This window comes from Eucalyptus grandis, chromosome 11 (assembly GCF_016545825.1).
Source record: "Eucalyptus grandis isolate ANBG69807.140 chromosome 11, ASM1654582v1, whole genome shotgun sequence".
Taxonomy (NCBI): Eukaryota; Viridiplantae; Streptophyta; class Magnoliopsida; order Myrtales; family Myrtaceae; genus Eucalyptus; species Eucalyptus grandis.
The window spans coordinates 3,278,482-3,298,601 of record NC_052622.1 but is presented as its reverse complement, the minus strand read 5'-3'; the positions used below and the strand labels follow the sequence as shown (position 1 = coordinate 3,298,601).

At 40.6% G+C, this 20,120-nt stretch overlaps 4 protein-coding genes across 7 annotated transcripts; 2 read left to right on the top strand and 2 right to left on the bottom strand.

The window, feature by feature from the left end:
* Positions 1 to 1,310: 1,310 nt before the first annotated feature.
* Positions 1,311 to 3,113, top strand: LOC120289573 (protein CURVATURE THYLAKOID 1A, chloroplastic-like). The gene is made up of 5 exons (XM_039304671.1): positions 1,311 to 1,420; positions 1,599 to 1,719; positions 2,188 to 2,295; positions 2,489 to 2,560; positions 3,048 to 3,113. The coding sequence occupies exons 1-5, from the start codon at positions 1,311 to 1,313 to the stop codon at positions 3,111 to 3,113; spliced, it is 477 nt and encodes a 158-aa protein (XP_039160605.1).
* A 975-nt stretch (positions 3,114 to 4,088) lies between these two features.
* LOC104424457 (hevamine-A) lies at positions 4,089 to 5,299 on the bottom strand. The gene has a single exon (XM_010036888.3). It carries the CDS (start codon positions 5,167 to 5,169, stop codon positions 4,264 to 4,266), a length of 906 nt encoding a protein of 301 aa, XP_010035190.1. The 5' UTR covers positions 5,170 to 5,299; the 3' UTR covers positions 4,089 to 4,263.
* A 1,043-nt stretch (positions 5,300 to 6,342) lies between these two features.
* LOC104426983 (WD repeat-containing protein 91 homolog) lies at positions 6,343 to 12,807 on the bottom strand. 3 transcript variants are annotated; one of them, XM_039305258.1, is made up of 16 exons: positions 12,103 to 12,802; positions 11,866 to 11,988; positions 11,313 to 11,454; positions 10,907 to 11,199; positions 10,563 to 10,621; positions 10,356 to 10,450; positions 9,981 to 10,083; positions 9,791 to 9,885; positions 9,661 to 9,720; positions 8,823 to 8,898; positions 8,618 to 8,726; positions 8,165 to 8,277; positions 7,961 to 8,019; positions 7,566 to 7,656; positions 7,198 to 7,354; positions 6,343 to 6,672 (listed from the first exon to the last, which is right to left on the bottom strand). In XM_039305258.1, exons 1-15 carry the CDS (start codon positions 12,494 to 12,496, stop codon positions 7,220 to 7,222), a joined length of 1,947 nt encoding a protein of 648 aa, XP_039161192.1. In that variant the 5' UTR covers positions 12,497 to 12,802; the 3' UTR covers positions 6,343 to 6,672; positions 7,198 to 7,219. The 3 variants fall into 3 exon arrangements, with proteins under 3 accessions (XP_039161192.1, XP_039161193.1, XP_039161194.1); XM_039305259.1 differs by having other exon boundaries at positions 6,343 to 6,658; XM_039305260.1 differs by lacking the exons at positions 6,343 to 6,672; positions 7,198 to 7,354; positions 7,566 to 7,656; positions 7,961 to 8,019 and having other exon boundaries at positions 8,162 to 8,277; positions 8,618 to 8,722; positions 12,103 to 12,807.
* A 5,955-nt stretch (positions 12,808 to 18,762) lies between these two features.
* On the top strand, positions 18,763 to 20,114 carry LOC104424455 (probable membrane-associated kinase regulator 6). 2 transcript variants are annotated; one of them, XM_010036886.3, is made up of 3 exons: positions 18,763 to 18,851; positions 18,943 to 19,645; positions 19,758 to 20,114. In XM_010036886.3, exons 2-3 carry the CDS (start codon positions 18,973 to 18,975, stop codon positions 19,769 to 19,771), a joined length of 687 nt encoding a protein of 228 aa, XP_010035188.2. In that variant the 5' UTR covers positions 18,763 to 18,851; positions 18,943 to 18,972; the 3' UTR covers positions 19,772 to 20,114. The 2 variants fall into 2 exon arrangements, with proteins under 2 accessions (XP_010035188.2, XP_010035187.2); XM_010036885.3 differs by lacking the exon at positions 18,763 to 18,851 and having other exon boundaries at positions 18,862 to 19,645.
* Positions 20,115 to 20,120: the final 6 nt, after the last annotated feature.

Here is a 20,120-nt window from a genome sequence, read left to right as displayed (position 1 = left end):
CGGCGACCGGCCAAAAGAAAGAAGAACAAGAAAATAAGAGAAAAAAAAAAGAAAAAAAGTGTTTTCATTTGTGTTAAAACGAGAAACACAAAATTGGTGTTTCTCGTTTGCATTTCTTTTTGTTCCTGGAACAAAAGAAAAAAAAGGAACAGAAACGCACACAAACGCGTTTCTGTTCCTTTTTTGTTCCCAGGAACAAAAAAACAGAAATTTCTGTTCCTGGGAACAGAAATAGGGTGCAACCATGCAGGCCCTACGCAGCTCAAAAGCCCCTGTTCATCGCTTCCAACATCGTTTCTCTATGCGTGCGTGTGTGCATGTGAGAGCGAGAGAGAGAGAGAGAGAGAGATTACCTGGTATATGGGTGCTCTTATTGATCCAAAAGTACCAAACAATCTCCTTCCATTTGCATCTAGAGCCATTTCATGTCTTAAGTGACTGGAGCTGCAAGCATAACACGATCCACATAATTACTAACGAAATTTTACAGCTCACACTTATGCAAGATTAATTTATGCAACAACTATACATGGCATGAGTTAGCATGATGATCACATGTTAAGGATCGTCCCCCTCAGTGAGGACAATTCCTCACTCTTATTGGAGATAGGTTCAAGAAGCCATCAACCCAATGCATAAATAAAATTGAGAAACCAATTTGACATTCTGGGTGGCATCAATAACCATGAAATCTCACATATCAAAGTATATTATGGTTGTGAAGGTAAATATGCAGTCTGCCATCGATACCTCTTTGAATTGATTGACCACAGAACATGACCCTGTTTCTGCAAGCTCCACTCAAGCACCTAAAATGGCAAGACCATCAACTTTTTGATATTTCATACCGTTATTGAAAATAAATAGTTATGGGATGGAATGAACTTAATGGATACTCAAGTTCAAAGCATCCAAGATATGCATCCACAAATCATAACAAGAGAATATACTTGCCTTTCCATCTGTACCCAAACTAAAGATGCTTGTCCCATCAGCTCCATGAAGAATGGAGCTTATACCACGATCATGCGCAGGCCACCCAGTAATTTGTAGACCGGCAGACATGTCTATGGCCGGTTAAGGCATTCCCTTCTAACATTTACTAGTCTACAGGCCACATATTTGAGAAACGGAAGACAATGATACTCCGAAACCACGCAGAAACGAATTCATGGTAATTCCAAAGCAATATGTATTCTTCAATGTATCCAAGCTACAACACATAACAAGGTCCACATAAGCTTGTGAAGATTCAGAACTTCCCTTTTCTCCTCCTCGAAGATGATGGATCTGGGTAGGGGGAGGGGAAGATGAGGCTATCTGGCAAGACAGATCAACGTATCTTTGCTTTGAATTCCATTGCTTCGAAGATGATGGATCTGATAAGTAGTTTTCGCTGCTTTGACCATCCTCCACCATCGTTAGGCATTTTTTGAAAGCAGAAATATGAAGAACTACATGTGTTAATCCGGTTAAATTGGCAAAATCATAGACGGCCTTATGTCACCATCCAAATTGTTCACATAGTGTTTTTCGCATGACGATGAGTTTATCAAAATTCCAAAAGTTTTACCTTTTTTGGCACTTTGAATTAACAGTCTCTCTCTAATTGAAGATTCCAACAGGTTCAAGTCTGTCCAGATCAGAGCTTCTTCTGAAGAGAAACCTACTCCTGTTGAAGTTGGAGAGATGTTTGCTGACTTGAAGGAGAAGCTTAGGGTGCTATTACTTTGCAGTGTTGTGATTATGAAAACCACACACCCAGCACAATAGAAACATTAAAAATTAAAAATTCGTCTCAAGTAAATTTATTTTCTTCCCCTGATTTTAGGCCATTTAGGTAATTTTTTTGTCTGATATCATTTAATTGGTATATACTGATGATTCCTGACAAAGGGAAAAAATGGCTTGTAATTTATCCAAAGGGATAAGCATTATATCTTGCTAACATTTCATGAGGTAAGCTAACTGCAGCACTTCATATTCATGATCTCTAGTGATTGAAGTTAAGTTGAGTCAACATGACCTAGTTGACTCTTTAACATTGAGCAAATGACAGCATCGACATACTTTCAATTAAAATGGTGATTTTGGGCCTTAAAATAGTGCATTTGTCATCCAGACATTTACCTCTGTTTGATAAAATAAAATAAAATAAAAATTTGACATTAGATGATAACTTGGCAGTGGGATGCTATTGAAGACAAATCCACAGTCTTCCTATATGGTGGTGGAGCAATAGTTGCCGTTTGGCTGTCATCCATGGTAGTTGAGGCTATCAACTCGGTCCCTTTGGTAGGTTTGGTTTTCTTCTGTTCTTGCAATTAAGAACTTATTTAAGGTGCCTACGTAACATTTTGAGCAAAAGAAAAGGTCCTTAAGTAGTAAAATTTTGGGATGATCCTTTAGCTTTAGTTGCCTGCAGAAATTGCCACAAATTTGATTGTCTCCTTGTGGCAAGAGCTCTTCTGACATAGTTTGCTTACAGCTGCCAAAGGTCATGGAGTTGGTAGGTCTTGGATACACAGGATGGTTTGTCTACAGATACTTGCGCGTTAAGGTATAGTTGGCTATTTATGCTCTATTTCTCTGCTGGTAGCATTTTCACTTATTCCTGGCAAGATAGTATTGGCAAAAGACTCGATTTTGCAGTGTATCGGGAGTGCTCTTGACTATATAGTTTATATGGAAACATTGTCTTGTTGGTGGAGAAAATAAAGGATAGTGGAGGTTTTCTACAGGTACCAGTACATGAAAGCTACATGTTGTTAAGGCAATATTTACTAGGATATTCCGACCTTAACTATAACTGTTCGGTATAGTATGTATTGCACGAAATGGAAATGCTCTGGGAATGCCATGTTTAAAATTAGACCCGGATGGAAGCATCATTAGGTTCTTTTGAAGTCTGGTGGTTTATTCTCTACCATATCTGTGGTGGAGAGATTTGGGACAAATGCATGAGTGCAAAGTGCGTTGCATCATCTTGTCCTGAGGCTCCCTCTCAAGCGAGCCACATGATGCCAATTTCTTCTACTCGTTTGCAGTCAAGCAGAAAGGAATTGGCCAGTGACATTGAAACGCTGAAGAAAAAGATTGCTGGAAGTGAATAAAGCTGCAGGAGGATGGGAAGTTGTATTTCTTAATTCTGGTAATTAACTAATGTTTAGTTTTATTGCAATGATTGTTTTTGTTTAGTCAGTGTCATGGTCCCATCTAATTTTGTCATTTTCTGCTTAAATTCGTATGGATCCAACTTCTGTTTGTACTTTGTAGTGCAATATACTCTATGCTAGTGTAATACCCGAAACTTTGGGGGGAAATGAAAATACCCTCGATTACCATTGGTATCGTTATACAAACGAGTTAATTGGGTAACAAAAGTTTCGCTTTTGCACGCTTTCCTCCGTTCACTAGACTCTCTGAAGAGTCTTGAAACATGACGGTGAATTTATCCATGTAAATATTTCACAGTGGTGGAAAACAAGCCAGAAGCCAAAAAAGAAAAAGAGAGAGAGAAGGCAAGCTGTGGACATTAGAGCTATGCCCGTCTTTAATTCTTCTTGCCTTTTTGATAAAAAATATGGAGAAAGCATGTTGAGAGATATAGAAGAAAAAGAGGACAAGATGACAGTTGTTGCAAGCAAAGAAAGGAAATCTTTGACCGGAGCCATCTTTGGGATCTATAGTGAATCACACGATTTGTGCTTACTTCCGTTCCTAAAAGGGAGGGAAGTACGGTCAATGACTCAGGTATTCGTTATGAGGGCAGTGGTAAATTTGAGGTGTGAGTAGTTTTGTTATTGGTATTGAGATTACAGTATAGCTGTATTATACTTGATCTGGTTAATAATGGCCAATATGAGGTTATGACAAGGAATGAATGTGGATAATTTCGACCACTTCTAGAGATAGATTTATTGAGAGATTTTGTCGAACAATGGTGACAAGAGCAGATTGCTGCCTCCATCAGCCTCCAGGATTGCCCAGGCCAGCTAGTGAGGTACTGATTTTTACTGAGCTAGTTTATGCCAATTTTAAACGTAGTATGCAGGAAAAATAGAACAAATTGAGGAAGAGATAAGTGGTTCAATAGAGACTGTTCTGGAAGATAAAGTTCATAAACAGCAAACTTTTCTCAGAATATTATAGTCCCACATTACTTAATGGCCTAAGCCTTAATGTATTGGACATACCGCTTGCCAACAGCTTTATTTAATTCTAGAGATGAGACTGTACTCCTGTCATGCATGGAGATCCAGCTCATACACTACTCTTAACGGAGTCGCTGTAACCATTCTTATCATCATAGTACTTTGACCACAGCATTATGCCTCCGTATTTCGCTGACTTCTTTATGACAGGAAGTATCTGAGAAGTCAAGACGTTTGGTGGAACATACCCACTTCCTGCTGCTTCCGTGGACGCCGGCAGGCCCACAAACATCTTCCCGGCGTTTATGGAAGCAACCCATTTGCTCCAAGAACTTGTGAGCTTGCTAATATCGCCGGAGCTGTATTGACATGGAGGGTTATTGTAAAACTGTACCCAGACGTAGTCGAAAAGACCGGTGTTAAGCGCAGCCCCCATATGACTATCGGGATATGGGCACTGAGGAGCTGCCGTTAGGTACACCTTTTTCCCTTGCTTGCTATAGTCTGATAAATAACGGGCAAGATCATCCCAATACTTGGTAGACCCAAGTTCGATATCGAAGTCGATACCGTCCAAGACTGCATCTCCTAGCGGACGAGAACTTGATGTGCCGCCCAAGAAATTGTTCCACAGATAATTCGCTACGTTCCTCGCATCGGCCTGAGATGCCAACGAGTAGCTCCCAACACCGCCGCCTAGGGAGAGCATCACCTTGATGCCCTGATTCTGGCAGCTCCGAATACCATTGCTTGTACTAGTGCAGCCACCCGAGGTGGGGTCACAGTGGCCTGCGAGGTTGATTTGCGGGGTCTGGCCACCGCCAAACTTATAGAGGAATGCGAGGTTTACGTAGGCGTATTTGCCGGTGGCACATGTACTGGCGAGGGTACCTTCGTTGCCGTTTTGGCCCCAGTAAATGGCAATCCCGCCGCCATGAGAGGCTCGGATGAGTGACGAGCTGAAGAGAAGTAAGAGGAGGGAGAGGGACGGTTTGGATGGAGGTGGGCTTGGCATTTCTCGCTGTTTTAATCAGCCCTGAATACGTGGGTGTTCGAACTTGGACTGCTGGTGTGTGGGGAGGTTACTTTTTATAGAAGAAGCATCCCGTGACTATAGATCTCTGACCAGATAACAGTGTTTTCTTGTTTTCTTTCCTTTGGGTAGGTGGGCTGTGCCGCTGTGGAGACTCTCGCATGATGACATTAGTGGGCAGAAAAGAAAATTTTGTCGTACTGGTCATGATACACTCGAATCCGATAAGGTTAGCCGGGTTTATATATTGGTCCAAACTTTCCACACGTGATTTCCAATTGGAGCGATGCTTGGCATTTACCTCTTGGATATAACACTCCTCATTTTGGGTCATCCTCATGGTGGGGTCGGAAATTGATTCTGATTCGATGCACTAAACCTAGTTCAAAAGATAACAAACACAAGTCCCCAAAAATATCAACTAAACCTAGTTCAAAAGATAACAAACACAAGTCCCCAAAAATATCAACTAAACCTAGTTCAAAAGATAACAAACACAACGTCCCCAAAAATATCAATGAGTTTATTTTGATAACGTGCTGTTAAGAGTCATCCATCAACCGGGCATTATTGTATGGTGTTGGTTTATGCTTAGATGAACCCAGCCGACGAGAACTGGAGAAACTAGGATGTAATTGAAAGTGACATTTTTAAGCCCTGTGCTGAATTTTCATCGAGTTAATGCGTGTGGACTTTGTTTAACTGCTTTTGCTATTGCCCGTTCTGAGAAGATAAGGGGAAATCACAAGTAGAATGGCCAATGCGTTACAACGCGGAAGCACAAGCCAGAAATGCTATAAGACAAAGGGGCAGAGTTTATCTTAAACAATGCCATCAGTAAGTGAATGTTTTCTTAACGATTAGTTATATAACCCGAAGCGCACCAAGAGTACAATATTCCCATCCATTCAAATGGATCATTAGTTGTCAAATTCTAAGTGTAATGATTAATTTGGATAATGGTTGTCGTACTCCGGGAGTGGGCAAAACCCTCTCAAATTATGCATAAATTTTTTTACTCGGCGAAAGGACCTGTTAAAGGTGCAAAAATCAGCTATCGCCGGTCTTGGCATGATAGTCAGGACATCTAGCATGAATGGCATGTAGCCACCACCTGGGAAAATCTAAAGGCAGACAAATGACATGATCCAAACCTGATCAATAAACTTCGCAAAACTAAGTGAGCAAGTTAAGATTCTAACAAAACTCAGAAACAGAAATTGGGAAAACCTGAGCAAGCTGCAAGAACCGAAAGCACATATGATTGAGCTAATGCTAGATTACAAGTCACAAAAGCAATTTTTAGGCTCAACCCATTACTCTTCCCTGATTTGTCTGATTTTTCTTTTTCCTTACAGAATCTCCATTCCCGATATTGTCGCAACTTGAGCCAATCATCCTCATGGCCACAATCTTGTTCCCTGAGCTCCTTCCGAGTCGAAGTGATCTTGGTACAGTTTTGTACACTAGCCTGAAAGGCATCATCTGCCTCGATCGGGTTTAATTTATTAATTGAACAAGTGATCCAGGCCAGTTCCAATAGAACTGGCTGAAATTTGGAGTAGAGACTCAAAGCTCAAAACATTTCCATGATGTAAAGTCCAAGCCCTAACTTGACTGATTGCCAAATTTACTCGATAAAAAGGGGAAATGCATTGACTCAAAACAAAGATTGGACAATTTTCCATTCCACTTTCGTACATGGATGTGAACAGGGAAAAAGAAAAAAAGAGATAATAGAAGCAGACAAGAAATCATAATAGTATTTTGAATCTATCATATCAAAGGTTATCTTACAAACTTATTGTAGGCCTGAAAAAGGAAAAAATCAATATGATACACGTGAGCCTATGACAACCTCTATAACTGAATCACAAGAATGAGTTGGAACTACTAATTGCTAAACCTATCAAGGAGCAAAATTAATCTGACGATCATTCATCCAACCAAAGCATACAACAATCAATCACAAGAACAAACGCCTTGAAAATGGAAGAGTAAAGCACCTACTAGCTTTCAAATGATAGGGCCTTCATGATATGGATGTCACGCGCACGGAGTTATCAGCTGACCCAGTCAAGAAAATGGGCAAGGTTGGGTGCCAATCCACCGTTGTCACAGAAGCACTGTGAGGGAGAGTTCTCAAACCACTTGCCCGACTATGTATCTAAACCAAATAAACCCAATGAAAACATTGATCAGAGCACTATTAATGAAAGTAAAAGTAAAGAAAAAAAAACAGCTTAAAAGCCCCTACTCATCGCTCTACATCATTTCTGTGTGCGTGTGCGTGTGCGTGCTTGTGTGAGAGAGAGTGAGAGAGAGAGAGAGAGAGTGAGAGAGAGAGAGAGAGAGAGAGAGAGAGAGAGAGAGGTTACCTGGTATATGGGTGCTCTTACTGAACCAGAAGTTACTAACAATCTCCTTCCATTCGCATCTAGAGCCATTTCATGCCTTAAGTGACAGGAGCTGCAAGCATAACATAAACTACATAATTACTACCGAAATTTTATAACTCACACTAACATGAGATTAATTTATGCAACAACTATACGTGGCATGAGTTACCATGACGATCACATGTTAAGGATCATCCCACTCAGTGAGGACAATGCCTCACTCTTATTGGAAATCGATTCATAAATCCATCAAATTAATGCATAAATGAAATTGAGAAACCAATTTGACATTCAAGTGACATCAAGAACCATAAAATCTCACATATGAAGTATATTATGGTTGTCAAGGTAAATATGTGGTCGGCAATCAATACCTCTTTGAATTGATTGACCACAGAACATGACCCTGTTTCTGCAAGCTCCACTCAAGCACCTAAAAGGGCAAGACCATCAACTTTTTGACATTTCATACCATGATTAAACATAATTAGATATGGGATGGAATGGACTTAATGGATACTCGAGTTCGATGCATCCAAGATATGAATCCACAAATCATGACAAGAGAATGCACTTGCCTTTCCATCTGTACCCAAACTAAATATGCTCGTCTCATCAGCTCCAAAAAGAATGGAGCTTATACCACAATCATGTGCAGGCCACCCAGTAATTTGTAGACCGGCAGACATGTCTATGGCTAGTTAAGGCATTCCCTTTTAACATTTACTAGTCATAGGCCACATATTGGAGAAACGGAAGATTATGAAACTTTAAAATCAAACAGAAATGAATTCATGGTAATTCCAAAGTAATGTGTCTTCTTCAATGTATCAAAGCTACAACACATAATAAGGTCCACATAAGCTCATGAAAATTCAGAACTTCCCTTTTCTCCTCCTCAAAGATGATGGATCTGGGGAGGGGGGGGGGGGGGAGGGGGAGGGGAAGATAAGGCTATCTGGCAAAGACAGATCAACATGTCCTTGCTTCAAATTCCATTGCCATCACCATTGTAGAAACTAAAAGGATACCAAACATGTGAATCATTCCATCCGTGGCAGAGGCAGCAAGAATCTTCCCATTGTGGTTAAAGCACAAAGAAGTAATTGCAGGGGGATCTTCACCAAGAGGAAGGACTGTCTTCAGGAAAACCAGGCACTTGTCCAGTCATAAAGGATGGTGGATAAATTGGCAACTTCAATCATAGGTTGTTTGAGGAACAAGAAAAACACATACCATTGCTTTCCATGTCTTCATGTTCCATACAGTTAATGAAGCAAAAGACGTGTCATCAATATGACCAGAAACATGCCTACAAAGGAAAAGATCCCATTATCGAGTGCATCTACAAAGAAATAATCTCCATTGCAAATGCATCAACCTGAAATGGAATAAATTTCTGAAAAGTTTTAAGAAAAAGTTTCATCTGCTAAAGACAGATATGCTATATTCAGATGAACATGCAGGCACCGTCATATACCAGCTTAGGTTTTGTCATATCTTTAATTCTGCTAAGAGAAATACATGGATATTTGCATTAGGCAGCAAGGAGTATGGCTGACTTTTAGCATGCCAAAGATAAAGGACCTCATAAGCGTTGGCTCTCCACAAGATTACTTTTGATAACATATCTTCTATTTAAACCAATGACACTTCATCCAGAGGATAGTAAAGTCACATATAGCCTCAAAGTTCACTCACAGAGTAGCAACATCGATTGTAGTCAACTTAATCTACTGGATAACTTCCTCATTTTTTGTGGAAGAGTTTTATCTCAGAGCCACCAAAGGTTGCTAATCTACATACAGTTCGCAACAGAAAAGATCCACGAGATCTAGTATGTGTAGAACCATGCCAGATATTTTAAGATCAAAATGAAAGCATTTTAAACCAAACCAAATAGACTAAAAAAATTATCCAGAGAAAATGAAAACAACTAAATGATGGAAAAATTGCACAAACTAATCCTCATATGGAGTTCAAAACTTATATTAAATTCATGGCCCACAAAGGAATCAATTTTAAAAATGCAACAAAAGTCACTCCCCTAGTCTCATAAGGTAAAAATTAATACCTCGATGCTGCAGCAGAAACAAAAATTGGTTCTACCGGGCTGCATTTTAAATCCAAGACACTGCAGAACAACACAAATGTCAAGAACCAAGAATTGAAGAAGTACAAAATCACAACTCATGTTTTAAAACCTTGGAAAAGCCTCTGTTGTATTGAGATCACAAACAACCCTTTTTGCATCAACATTCCATGCCTTAATTCCTCCATCAGCAGTTCCTATGAGAAGCTTTAGTAAAAAAGAAATAAGGTCTTAATGAAAGGCATCTCTTGAAGAAACATTCGTAGGTTAGCCAAGAAATTGGACTAAGATGCAAATCATACCAAGCGATCAGATTTACACTCCCAGTCAAGCGACATGATCTCTGCCCCACAGTAAATAGTTGCATTTCTTGATGCTGAAGTTGATGAGTCATAGGTCCATATTCTGAATAGAAATGCACGAAAGAGGTAAAAGAAGAACATCAGATATGACCAAATAGTTGAAGAAATAGAAGATAGTCTTGGACAAGAAGCTTGCTACTAGGATGTATGCCAATAAACTATTGTTGGCAGTACCTATTCTATCAGGGCATAGATGCCCCAAGAGAAAAGCTTATTCATTTCAACAAAGAAGATCAATCCAAACTAGAAAATAAGTTTGAAACTGGCAATGGCCCAAAGAGAAAAGCTTATATAAGCCACAATGACATTTTGAACCTGACTGTGCCATCCATGGATGCACTGGCAATATTGTTCCCAGAGGCAGAAAAGCGGCATCGAGTGATTGGACTTGTATGGCCCAAAAACGTTTCCTATAGTCCATGGAGTTGCAGAGTGGGAGTCAATACCAGAGAACACTTTAACCAATGCAAGGTGTAATGTGTTAGTCCAAAAGATGTCATTCAATCAGGTTGACAGAATTACCTGAAAGTCTACATTCACCTCCGGGAATTCTTCTTCTCCCTCCACTTCTCTTCCAGTTTCTGATCAATGCATTAAGCAACTACTTACCATGTGTAACTTTGTAAAACAAATATTCCAGTCATTGCAGATATTCTGGTGAAAAATGGAATGAAGATATTTTCGTGAATTTAGGGGTCATCTATTGCACGAAATGCAACACATCCTAATAGTCCAGAAGATCTTCCAGCCATACATTATCCCCATATCTTTGTTTCACCATGGAGGATTGTGCACTTGTGCAAACTTGTCCAACACCACTAACTGCACTCAGACAAACAGAGAAAATATACAGAATAAAAATTTACCAAAGGTACCATCTTGGAGCATTAGACTGGAACCACCGGCTCCATTATCACCACATACACTTAGAGAGGTTGTAACATGAGCAGATGGTCTTGCAAGAGATTCTAAGTTGACTTTGGCTTTTGAAGCATCAACCAAGTCCTGGGCCAGCACTCTATCACCCGGATTGCGAGTAGCATCATCATGGGTGTCTTGATTATCTTGTGATGATACAATATTTTCATCAAGCACACCACTTGACAGAGTTGAAGAACTACTCCGAGCTATGCCAGCATCCATCGCTGATGCAGCATGACTGTTCACAAGCATAATCACAATGATAAAAATATCATCAGAAAATGGTGCAGACAATAGACCCATAAGTTTTGAGGTAAAAAAAAAAAAAAAAAAAAAGACAGACAGACTTACCTCCTCGATCGGCATAATTGTGCTTCTTTTTCCTCCAACAGAGCTTGAAGCTGTGCTAACTTACTGTTTAGCTGCTTAATTTCCTTTTTGAGACGGCTGATAGTGTTCTTCTCCAAACTAATGGTCAATAAGGCAGGAATGCGTGGTCTAGTTAAGAAAAATCTTGCTAAATTCGCAGTGAGCACTCATGCATTTTCCATTCACAAGACGAGAATCAGAAAAATGAAAAAAAAAGAAAGATTGTCACCGCCTACCAACGGGCCAACCATCTTTTCAACAATAACAATGGCAAGACTTGAATCGGAGACGATCGGTTTAGTACAGAGAAAAGTCGGCATCCCAGGACATCAAGTGGATGGCCGCAATGCGGCTGGTGACCGTCCAAATTGCAGCAAGAGAAAGCTCCATATCTTGTACTTTTTACATAATAGAAGTGCTCCAAAATCATTAGGACCAACCATCCACCTATACTCTAAAAGTTAGAGCCTAAGAGGCACTATTGAAAGCAAAAAAATAGCAACTATATGCGTATGCACGCAATTCCAAAGGATATGAGTGCCATTGAAGATCTCATCGAAGAAATTCCTCACGGCAACGCGCAATGCCTCGTACCACTCCTTCGAAAAGTAGACCCGAAACTGAGGATCCGTGCTAGGATTCTTCACGTACGGCATAGCTGAAAAAGAAGCTCGAAAAATGCACAATCCATGACCAAAAACGAAACGGAATTCCAACACAACAAATTGAACCTCAGGAAAAAAAAAAGAAAGAATTCAACCGTTCGACCTACCGAACCACGGAGTCCAATCCTGATCCTTGCGCATCAGATCATTCCCGCTCGCCCCGAAGAACTCCAAGACCTTATCCCTCCGCCCGGACCGCACGGCGTGCACGATGTAATACCGCATGACGGCGACCTCCAGCCTGGACAGGGAAGCCAGGAGCGCCGCCTCGGTGGAAGCCGAGGAGAGGCACTGCCGGAGGAAGCCGAAGAGGGCGAGGAGCTTATCGGCCTGGAACCTGGGGACGTAGGCGGCGAAGATGAGGTCGAGGAGCTTGTCGACCTGGAAGCCCCGGCCGACGTCGGTGGCGAGCTCGCTCTCGAAGGACTGGAGGGTGGCGGTGAAGCCCCGGAAGACCAGGAACTCCCGCACCAGCTCCTCCGCGTACTGCATGTTCTCCATCGGAAGGGGCCTGCGGGGAAGACGCGATTCCGAATGCCGGGGGAGGGCGCGGTGTTGACCGCGAGCGGGATTGGTTCCCTGCTTGGGAAGGGACGGAGGCGTTGGAGCGTATTTTGCGGAGGCCGGAGCGGTCTTGCTGTCGCAGTACGATTGGAGGGAGGAGGAGGAAGACGACGAAGATGCGTGTCCCGTCGATGATCGCTCGTTCGCTGTCGATCGGGCCGGGGGCGATGAGGGGGCGGATCGGAGCGGATCGGACCGGTGTTCTTTTCCCCCACCGGAGCCGTCTTCGGTTGGTTGGGAACGACGCCGTCTCCTGTTACACCGAATGGTCTTTCACTTACTACGCCGCCGTGGCAGCAGGAGATGTAAGACTCTGGTTGGTAAAAAATTAATGATTTAAAAATTATTTTCTTAAATGATTGTCCGTATAATTTGAGATAATTAATTGAAAATATTTGTATTATTAATAATGATCGTTTTCAGGAAAATACCTTTCGAATTGTATATTGTCCATGAAATAAACGCAACATGAATAATTTTGATAACAACAAAATTTAATATCCACAAAAAGAAATAAAATTTAATAAGTTTAGTAGTTTTTTTTTTTTTTTTTTGATGACTTGGGAACCGCCGTACAGCCGGCAGCTAACGTCGTAAACCTGGGGCAATGCTAACGTGAGCACTCACCTCTCACGGCGCTGCATTTAAGTCATGCAAATGCGACAACAGTAACTCGAACTCCCCTCGACCGGAAGAGGGGGAACGCCCGAACCAACGCGTCCACAACGAGGTGGGTTAATAAGTGTAGTTGTTCATGTATGGATTTTTTCATAAGTGATGCAAAAATTAGGTTTACATTCTACAATCACACGAATTGGATATTGCTAAGTCTAGAAACCATATAAAGAATTTTATAGTACTAGGTGTGGGTTCTACAATTAGTCAAATTGTGTCGATGTGGAGTTTTGAAAAATGAAAAAAAGGATCTTCTTGATTGAATGATTGAGGGAAAATTTATCTTTTTAGTAAGTGTCACATCTTTTCACTCTTCATTTGATTTAGACACTCTCTTTTTTGGTGTGTCGACCATATTATTCCTTATAGGACGTACAACTTATGATATACATCTATAAAAGAGATTTTTCTATTATTTGATCTACATTTTTATTTTCTTTCTTATTTTTTTCCTTGCAGATCTCACTTTCCACACCTTTAACGTCTCCTACTTTGCTTTTGCAAATTGTCTTTCTATTATCTCTCTTGTAAGACATTCTCTTCTTTCAAGCCCTCCCACTCCTTCTACTCTCTTGCAAGACATTCCCTTCTTTTTAGCCCTCCCACTCCTCCTCCTCCTTCTTCTTCTTCTTCTTCTTCTTCTTCTTCTTTCTCCTCCACAAATCCCAGTCCTCTGATTTCTATCTATGATGCCATTTCCATCGTCCTCCACACTTTCGCTGGCACTAGCATTGGGCTTATCAGTGACCTCCCTAGTGAGCCCTTTTTCTTCGCCACACGCAGGCTCTTCTTACACTATGGAAGGTAATAGTGAGAAGCGTTGCTTCTCTCTCTTCCCTTTTCTATATTTATATCTCATCCTTGCACATATGAGTGTGGAGAAAAAGAAAAAGTGTCTCCACCATGTATAGGCATAAAAGTCGAGGGCAATAGGCAAGTTGTGTTTTTAGGTAATATGAAACGGGATTCGAATTAGTGATTTAATTTGAATGTATTTTTTAGGACCATGTCCTAGTGTTGAAATAAAAGTTGTGCTTTCATAGATTAATTTCTTGGAACACCGCTGCAATGTTGCATTTGTTCTTTCATTTGTGTTGCAACTATTGCTTTTAGCCCTAGACTATAATTGTATGTAGAGTTGGACTTGGTTTCTAAACAACCATTTCTTAATCATGCATTTATTGAGATCCATCATTTATACTTTAACCCATCGTTTCACTCAATCGTGCTTCATTGGTTATTAAATATTGTGTTGTTATGAGTAGGTGGAGATAGTTTGCTATTATTATACTAGGAAAGTGTGGGAGGCATACAAATAAAAGAATGACCTACAAGAGAAAAAATAGAAAAATGATTTGTAAAAGCGAAGAATTGAGACGTCAAAGGCAAGAAAAGAAAGAAAATGGTGTGTCTAAACTAAACGAGAAGAAGAAAAAGCATCACTCTTTAGTAATCGGGTGGATCTAGTTATATAGAGGGATAATGCCGCTCTTGGACAAATTATCGTTTTTTAATTGAAAAAAGTTAATAACCTTTTTTTTTCGGTGTATTTGATGACCACATTAAGTGCATTTGATCAACTACTAATTACACACAATGTAATCGATTAGCTTAATTTTCCACTAATGCCCACTATTTTATATTTGGTAAGAAAACATTAAAATTTATTTCTTGATTTTCGTTTATTATCAAACAAATTTTTATTTTCATTCTTAAAATTTAAAGACTTCAGCACTTGATATTCAGTCTTTCAATTTTCAGTACGTATTTTTCAGTTTTATCAGACGATTTCTTAGTATTCCAATGGAAATTATCGCAGCATACATAGAATGATTTTCAAGAATACTAAATTTGTTTCGTAAAAAATAATTGGGCCTGGGGAGATCCAGTAGGCCTCTGGCAGGCTTGAGTCCAAGAAGAAAATTATCTGGTGTTGAGCATCGGGTCTCCTTGGCCCGAGCGGCCTGGGCGGGCCTCCCTGGGCCGATGGGCCCATTATCAGGTAATAGCAAGAGTGTACCAACTCCCATTTAGCAACGTCCTCGTCAATGGTCCGGACGCCCGTTGCTCAGATCTTGGTGCTCAAGTACTAATAACCATGCCGATCAATCGACTGTGTAACAAACAAACAAGATCATAGATGCGACACGAAAAGGCAACCAGAATGCAATGACGAAGTGGTTTTACCGGCACTGTTTTAAGAACGAAACCGGGTTACTTGTAGCTTAAACAATCTGGTGCTAAGAGCCATGTTCTGTGGGCTGTGCTCTTCAGCATGAAACAGCCATTGAAATCTGCACAGATACATCTAGCTGAGTTTTCGCTTCAGTTCGATGGGACAGGAAAACAGGGGTGGCACATTTGCAAATTGAAGTGCGATTATATGTCGGTATTTGTTGGAAAAAATATCTGTGAAGAACGCCCAGAAAATTTTTCCCACTACTATTTCTGTGAAAATTAAATAGGATAAAATACTAACTGAAAAGATGAATAATAAATAACACCATAATTTTAACATGGAAAACCCTCCAAAGTGAAGGGAGAAACCATTGGACTGTAGTCCACTTCAAACTTCCTCTATGATAAAAAATGAACATAAATAATAAAATACAACTTCAAATGAGAGCTTTTGTATGTTCTTCTCCATTGAGGAGGACTCCTATTCATAGGAGCAAATGCAATCCCAATTGGAATTGTACGATACACAATCACATTAATCTCTCGTGATTTTGTATATATATGAGAATATCACTTTGATTTCTTTCCTAATCTCCCTTGATTTTCTGGATATAGAAGATCACATTAATTTATCTCCCGATCTTTTTGATATTTTCTTTTTTTTTTTTTTTCTTTTCTTCTTTTTTTTTTTTTTTTTTTACTTTTACACACCCCACTACCATACTACTACAAATATACATAATTGCATTATATCTGATGATTTCTTTTTGCAGGCCCTGGACCGGAGGATGCTCAAGAGTTGAAATCATGTGTTGGCTGTGGTCCTCGACCTGATGTTGGCTCATCCTGCAGATGCTGCTGTTCAGATGGATTATCTATGGACGCCCTGCCTGGAGATAATGATGCTGAACCTTAAGGCAAATGACATTCCGTCGCTTCCGTTCGCTTTTCATTTACAGAAACAAAAAGAAAAAAACTCGCTCTCTTGGTCAGCGATACTGGTGTCGTGATTCTTTCGTTTCCTCTTTCTCAAGCTGACCAGAGCATCGAGATGAACCAGTCAAGAGGATAATTTCATGTATCAGTGTGCCATGGTCTTGTCACCCTCCGCTTCCCCTAACTTCAAGTTCTACCATATTAGCGACTGCCCGTATTATGTCGAATTTGATCTCTCTCTACGAAATATGTCGCTAATATCAGTTCCCTTATGTGTTTGTGCAGATTAGCTTCATCGATTCACCGCCACCAAATTAAGATGACGTCTAGTATCAAGCATACATACCAGAGAATCATTCCACTTGAGACTTTGCTCTCATGAGTGTTCGAAATTTCTGGCAGTGGCCTATCGTCCTCTCCAGGGGACAAGTGCAGGGACCATTTGACTTCACATCCTTATCGACGCCCAGCTTTTTGTCCCAGAAAACCTTAGTTTATGTCAACTCGTCTTGCCAACAACGGTGGGCTACCCCTTGTCTGCCCTCTCCCTCTCTCTCTCTCTCTCTCTCACTCTCTCTCTCTCTTTCCATCGTCTACCGCTTACGTAGCGTACGCATATTGGACATGCATAGAACAGTACATGTGTGAGTTTTGCCTGTTTCTGCAGATTTGCTCCCGAGTTATATAAGTTAAAATTGCGCGAAAACGACACAACCATCTCGCATTTAAAGCCTGACCGAGATGCGAGCTCACCACCAGTCAGGTCGTTCGTGGACGTCAAGGCTCGAAATTTCCTTGCCATGAGAAGTCTGATTTATCTTTTCTCCCCCACTTTTCTTTTCTTTTTTTTTGATCATATTGAGATATGCCCTGGATTGCTGCTTCATGGATAAAACCAAGCTGCTTTAATAATGAACACCTTTTGCTTTGACTACATTCAATTTCAAAAAAATAAAGCTAATGAGAATATATAGAGTGCTCAGCTCCCTATTTTAAATAGACTAATCGGCGATTTAGGCTATCCTTTTTGTTACGCCAAGTAGGAGATACTTTTATTCTCTTGTCATCTTTCTGTTCTTTTAACCAGTGAAAGTTTTTAATTTTAAGTTTGATTTCTAGGGTGATGTTGCTGAGTTAGGCTATGCCATATCGTTAGTTCTTGAGCCGAGCCTTTTCTGTTATGCCCAAGAAGTGACCACCGGCCCCATGATTATACGTTTTATCAACACTACGACCTAAAAAGGCCAAAATGTTTGCATGTCCATAGAACAGGAACATCCAGTGCCATTCATCTGCTAACTGCACTTTTAAATCCGTGATGAAACTGTAGCATTTTGTCATGTCATTTTCGAGACACTTTGCTTGCGCTTAAGTTAAATCTGTAAAGAAAAAGAAGGAAACACACAGCCTCTTCTTTTCTCCTTTTCATCTTCACCCACCCCCCCGGCCCCCTTTTTTTTTTGTCAAGAAACTGTCTCTGCATTACAGAAAGTTGTGATAAAGGATTGTAATTCTGAGATATTTAGTCCAGGGTTGAAAACTTGAAATTGCTTTGCTACGTTGATCCTCATACATGCCAGGTATTCCTGTCAAAGTCAAATGGGCACTCCATATATCTGGAGAAACCATTGGAAAATTTAATAGATGTTTATCGTGAGAAATCATTGACCTTGTGCTTAAATATATGCAGATAGAAAACATGATCCAATGGCCTTGTGTATGCAAGGCTACAAGGCTCCCTTCTTCACATGCTCATATACTTTATCAATTATAAAGCCAGTCAGATGTCCAAACTGGAGAATTAACTTTTGGGTTTTAATGATAAAACTAGAGCACAAGTCCCTTTTTGCATCTAGTACTTTCGATTTCGTCAGTAGCAGTCGTTGTTTGGTAGCATTAATCACACCACCAGCAATAAAAAAGTCAGGATTAGGTTGAGCCCCCCTAATGTAGCAGTTAGATTGTAAGCATCAGAAGGGTGAATTTATCTTACCCACCAGGAAAAAAACAAATTAATTCTCGAGATGATATCATATGAAAGCAAGCAAGGCTAAAGAACACTTCCATCATTCCAAATTTCGATTATGGGGAGGCAGATTGGATTGGCATTGGACCGTGCATTAACTTGCTTTGCTCATCCTTCCTAGGATTAGCGAAGCACATGTACTTTGGGGGCCTTTCCTTGTATAGCATAGCAAAATAGCATCTAATTAAATGAGCAATAATACGCAAAAGCAAAAAAGGGCATCTTCTTTGTGAAGCTTTAAAGATCAATGATTATGGAAAAAAAAATTTACAAAAATACTGGTGATGCTAGGACATTATGGGTGACCATAGGGCTCACATTCTCTGTTTCCTCTCTCTCTCTCTCTCTCTCTCTCTCCCCCTTATCAATTATTAAAATTCTTTGTCTCTTGCCAGACAAGTAGACAACCACACACTCCCTTGTTGTGGAGAAGGAAAAAAGAAGAGAGATATATCTGTCAAGGTATATATATGGACTGTTAAGTATTGAAGATCTTGAGCCATCTCTTATTTTCCCTTTCTCATTGGAATACACACAGCTCATTCTCTCTTCCATCCAATTCCTACAGATCTTCCTGAACATTAAACCTTGTCCGGTGATGGAATCCTCTGAGCCTCTCTCGGTGGAGAGCTTCTCGTACCGTTGGCTGGTGAATTTGAAGCCAGCCCGTGAGAGCTTCGATGGGTCGTCAGTCAGGACTTCACTCGACGTGTCGGATGAAGCCTCTTTCATTGAGATGGATCCGAGGATGCCACCCTCCCGGAGATTCTCACAGAATAGAGGCAATTCTGCTTCTCAGGATTTCAAATTTGACTTCCCGGGAGTGTCGCCATCTTCTCCAGCTCTCGTTCATGCGGATGAGCTCTTCTCTGATGGCTACATGTTGCCCCTATTTCTCGAGCATTCAAAGATGAAGGCATATGAACCATCCAATTCGACTCCAACTCAGCCTGGCTCGCTGAAACTCATCATGAGTAGTACATCGTGTTCGCCTCCCTCCTCGAAGACTAGGTGCAGGAAATTATCAAAGAGGATGTTTCGCAAGTACATGGACTTTCTAAGGCCGTTGTACCGGATTTTCCGAGCTGGAAGGTCGAGTTTCCGGGCGGAATTTGGAGATAAAAAAGGTCCTGGAATAAGGAACTGGGTTTATCCTGAAGAGGCTTCTTCTCCTAGGATAAGCGAAGCATGTTCAGCCAATGATTTGCGCAGGTCATTTGATTCGGAGAGCTCGATTTACGAGGCAGTTCTCCATTGCAAAAAATCTTTCGGTGTGTAAATGTCTTTCCCGTTTCCTCATGTTTTCGCGAGTTTACCCACTTAGTACTAGTGTCCTAGATAATCCTTTAGCCCCTGATACATTTTCCGACATGCCGGTTTCAGGAAAATTCGATTGAAGGCTACAATGAAGTGTTCCGCGGAGATGAAGACGGGACGGCAATTCGGGAGGACATAAAAAGTGCGAAAGAACAGAAGACGAGTCACGAGAACAAGGGCAAGTCCAGATACAAAAAACGTATAGACAAACATAGGAAAGGCAGGTGTCAAAGAAGATCAAATCGTGGAGCAAACTTTCCTTCTTGTCACATTTGTCTCTGCTTTTCCATATGTGATGATCATGTACAGAAACCGTCTGGTCGGCCATAAATATATCTCTCCCACACAGTGAGGAAAGAAATGGAATATGTGTATATATTTTCACTTTGTCATTCTGAGATTGGAAGAGAATTTTTTTTGCCACTGGTT

What these genes read in the sequence shown, in the direction of transcription:
- LOC120289573 (XM_039304671.1), top strand. Translation starts at nt 1,311, where the DNA reads ATGAGGCTATCTGGCAAGACAGATCAACGTATCTTTGCTTTGAATTCC. An exon ending in ACTTGAAGGAGAAGCTTAGG is followed by an intron (nt 1,720 to 2,187) that starts GTGCTATTACTT and finishes ATAACTTGGCAG; the next exon opens with TGGGATGCTATTGAAGACAA. An exon ending in CTATCAACTCGGTCCCTTTG is followed by an intron (nt 2,296 to 2,488) that starts GTAGGTTTGGTT and finishes GTTTGCTTACAG; the next exon opens with CTGCCAAAGGTCATGGAGTT.
- LOC104424457 (XM_010036888.3), bottom strand. Translation starts at nt 5,169, where the DNA reads ATGCCAAGCCCACCTCCATCCAAACCGTCCCTCTCCCTCCTCTTACTT.
- LOC104426983 (XM_039305258.1), bottom strand. Translation starts at nt 12,496, where the DNA reads ATGGAGAACATGCAGTACGCGGAGGAGCTGGTGCGGGAGTTCCTGGTC. An exon ending in AGTGTAAATCTGATCGCTTG is followed by an intron (nt 9,886 to 9,980) that starts GTATGATTTGCA and finishes TTTTTACTAAAG; the next exon opens with CTTCTCATAGGAACTGCTGA. An exon ending in TGAAGACATGGAAAGCAATG is followed by an intron (nt 8,727 to 8,822) that starts GTATGTGTTTTT and finishes GTTTTCCTGAAG; the next exon opens with ACAGTCCTTCCTCTTGGTGA.
- LOC104424455 (XM_010036886.3), top strand. Translation starts at nt 18,973, where the DNA reads ATGGAATCCTCTGAGCCTCTCTCGGTGGAGAGCTTCTCGTACCGTTGG.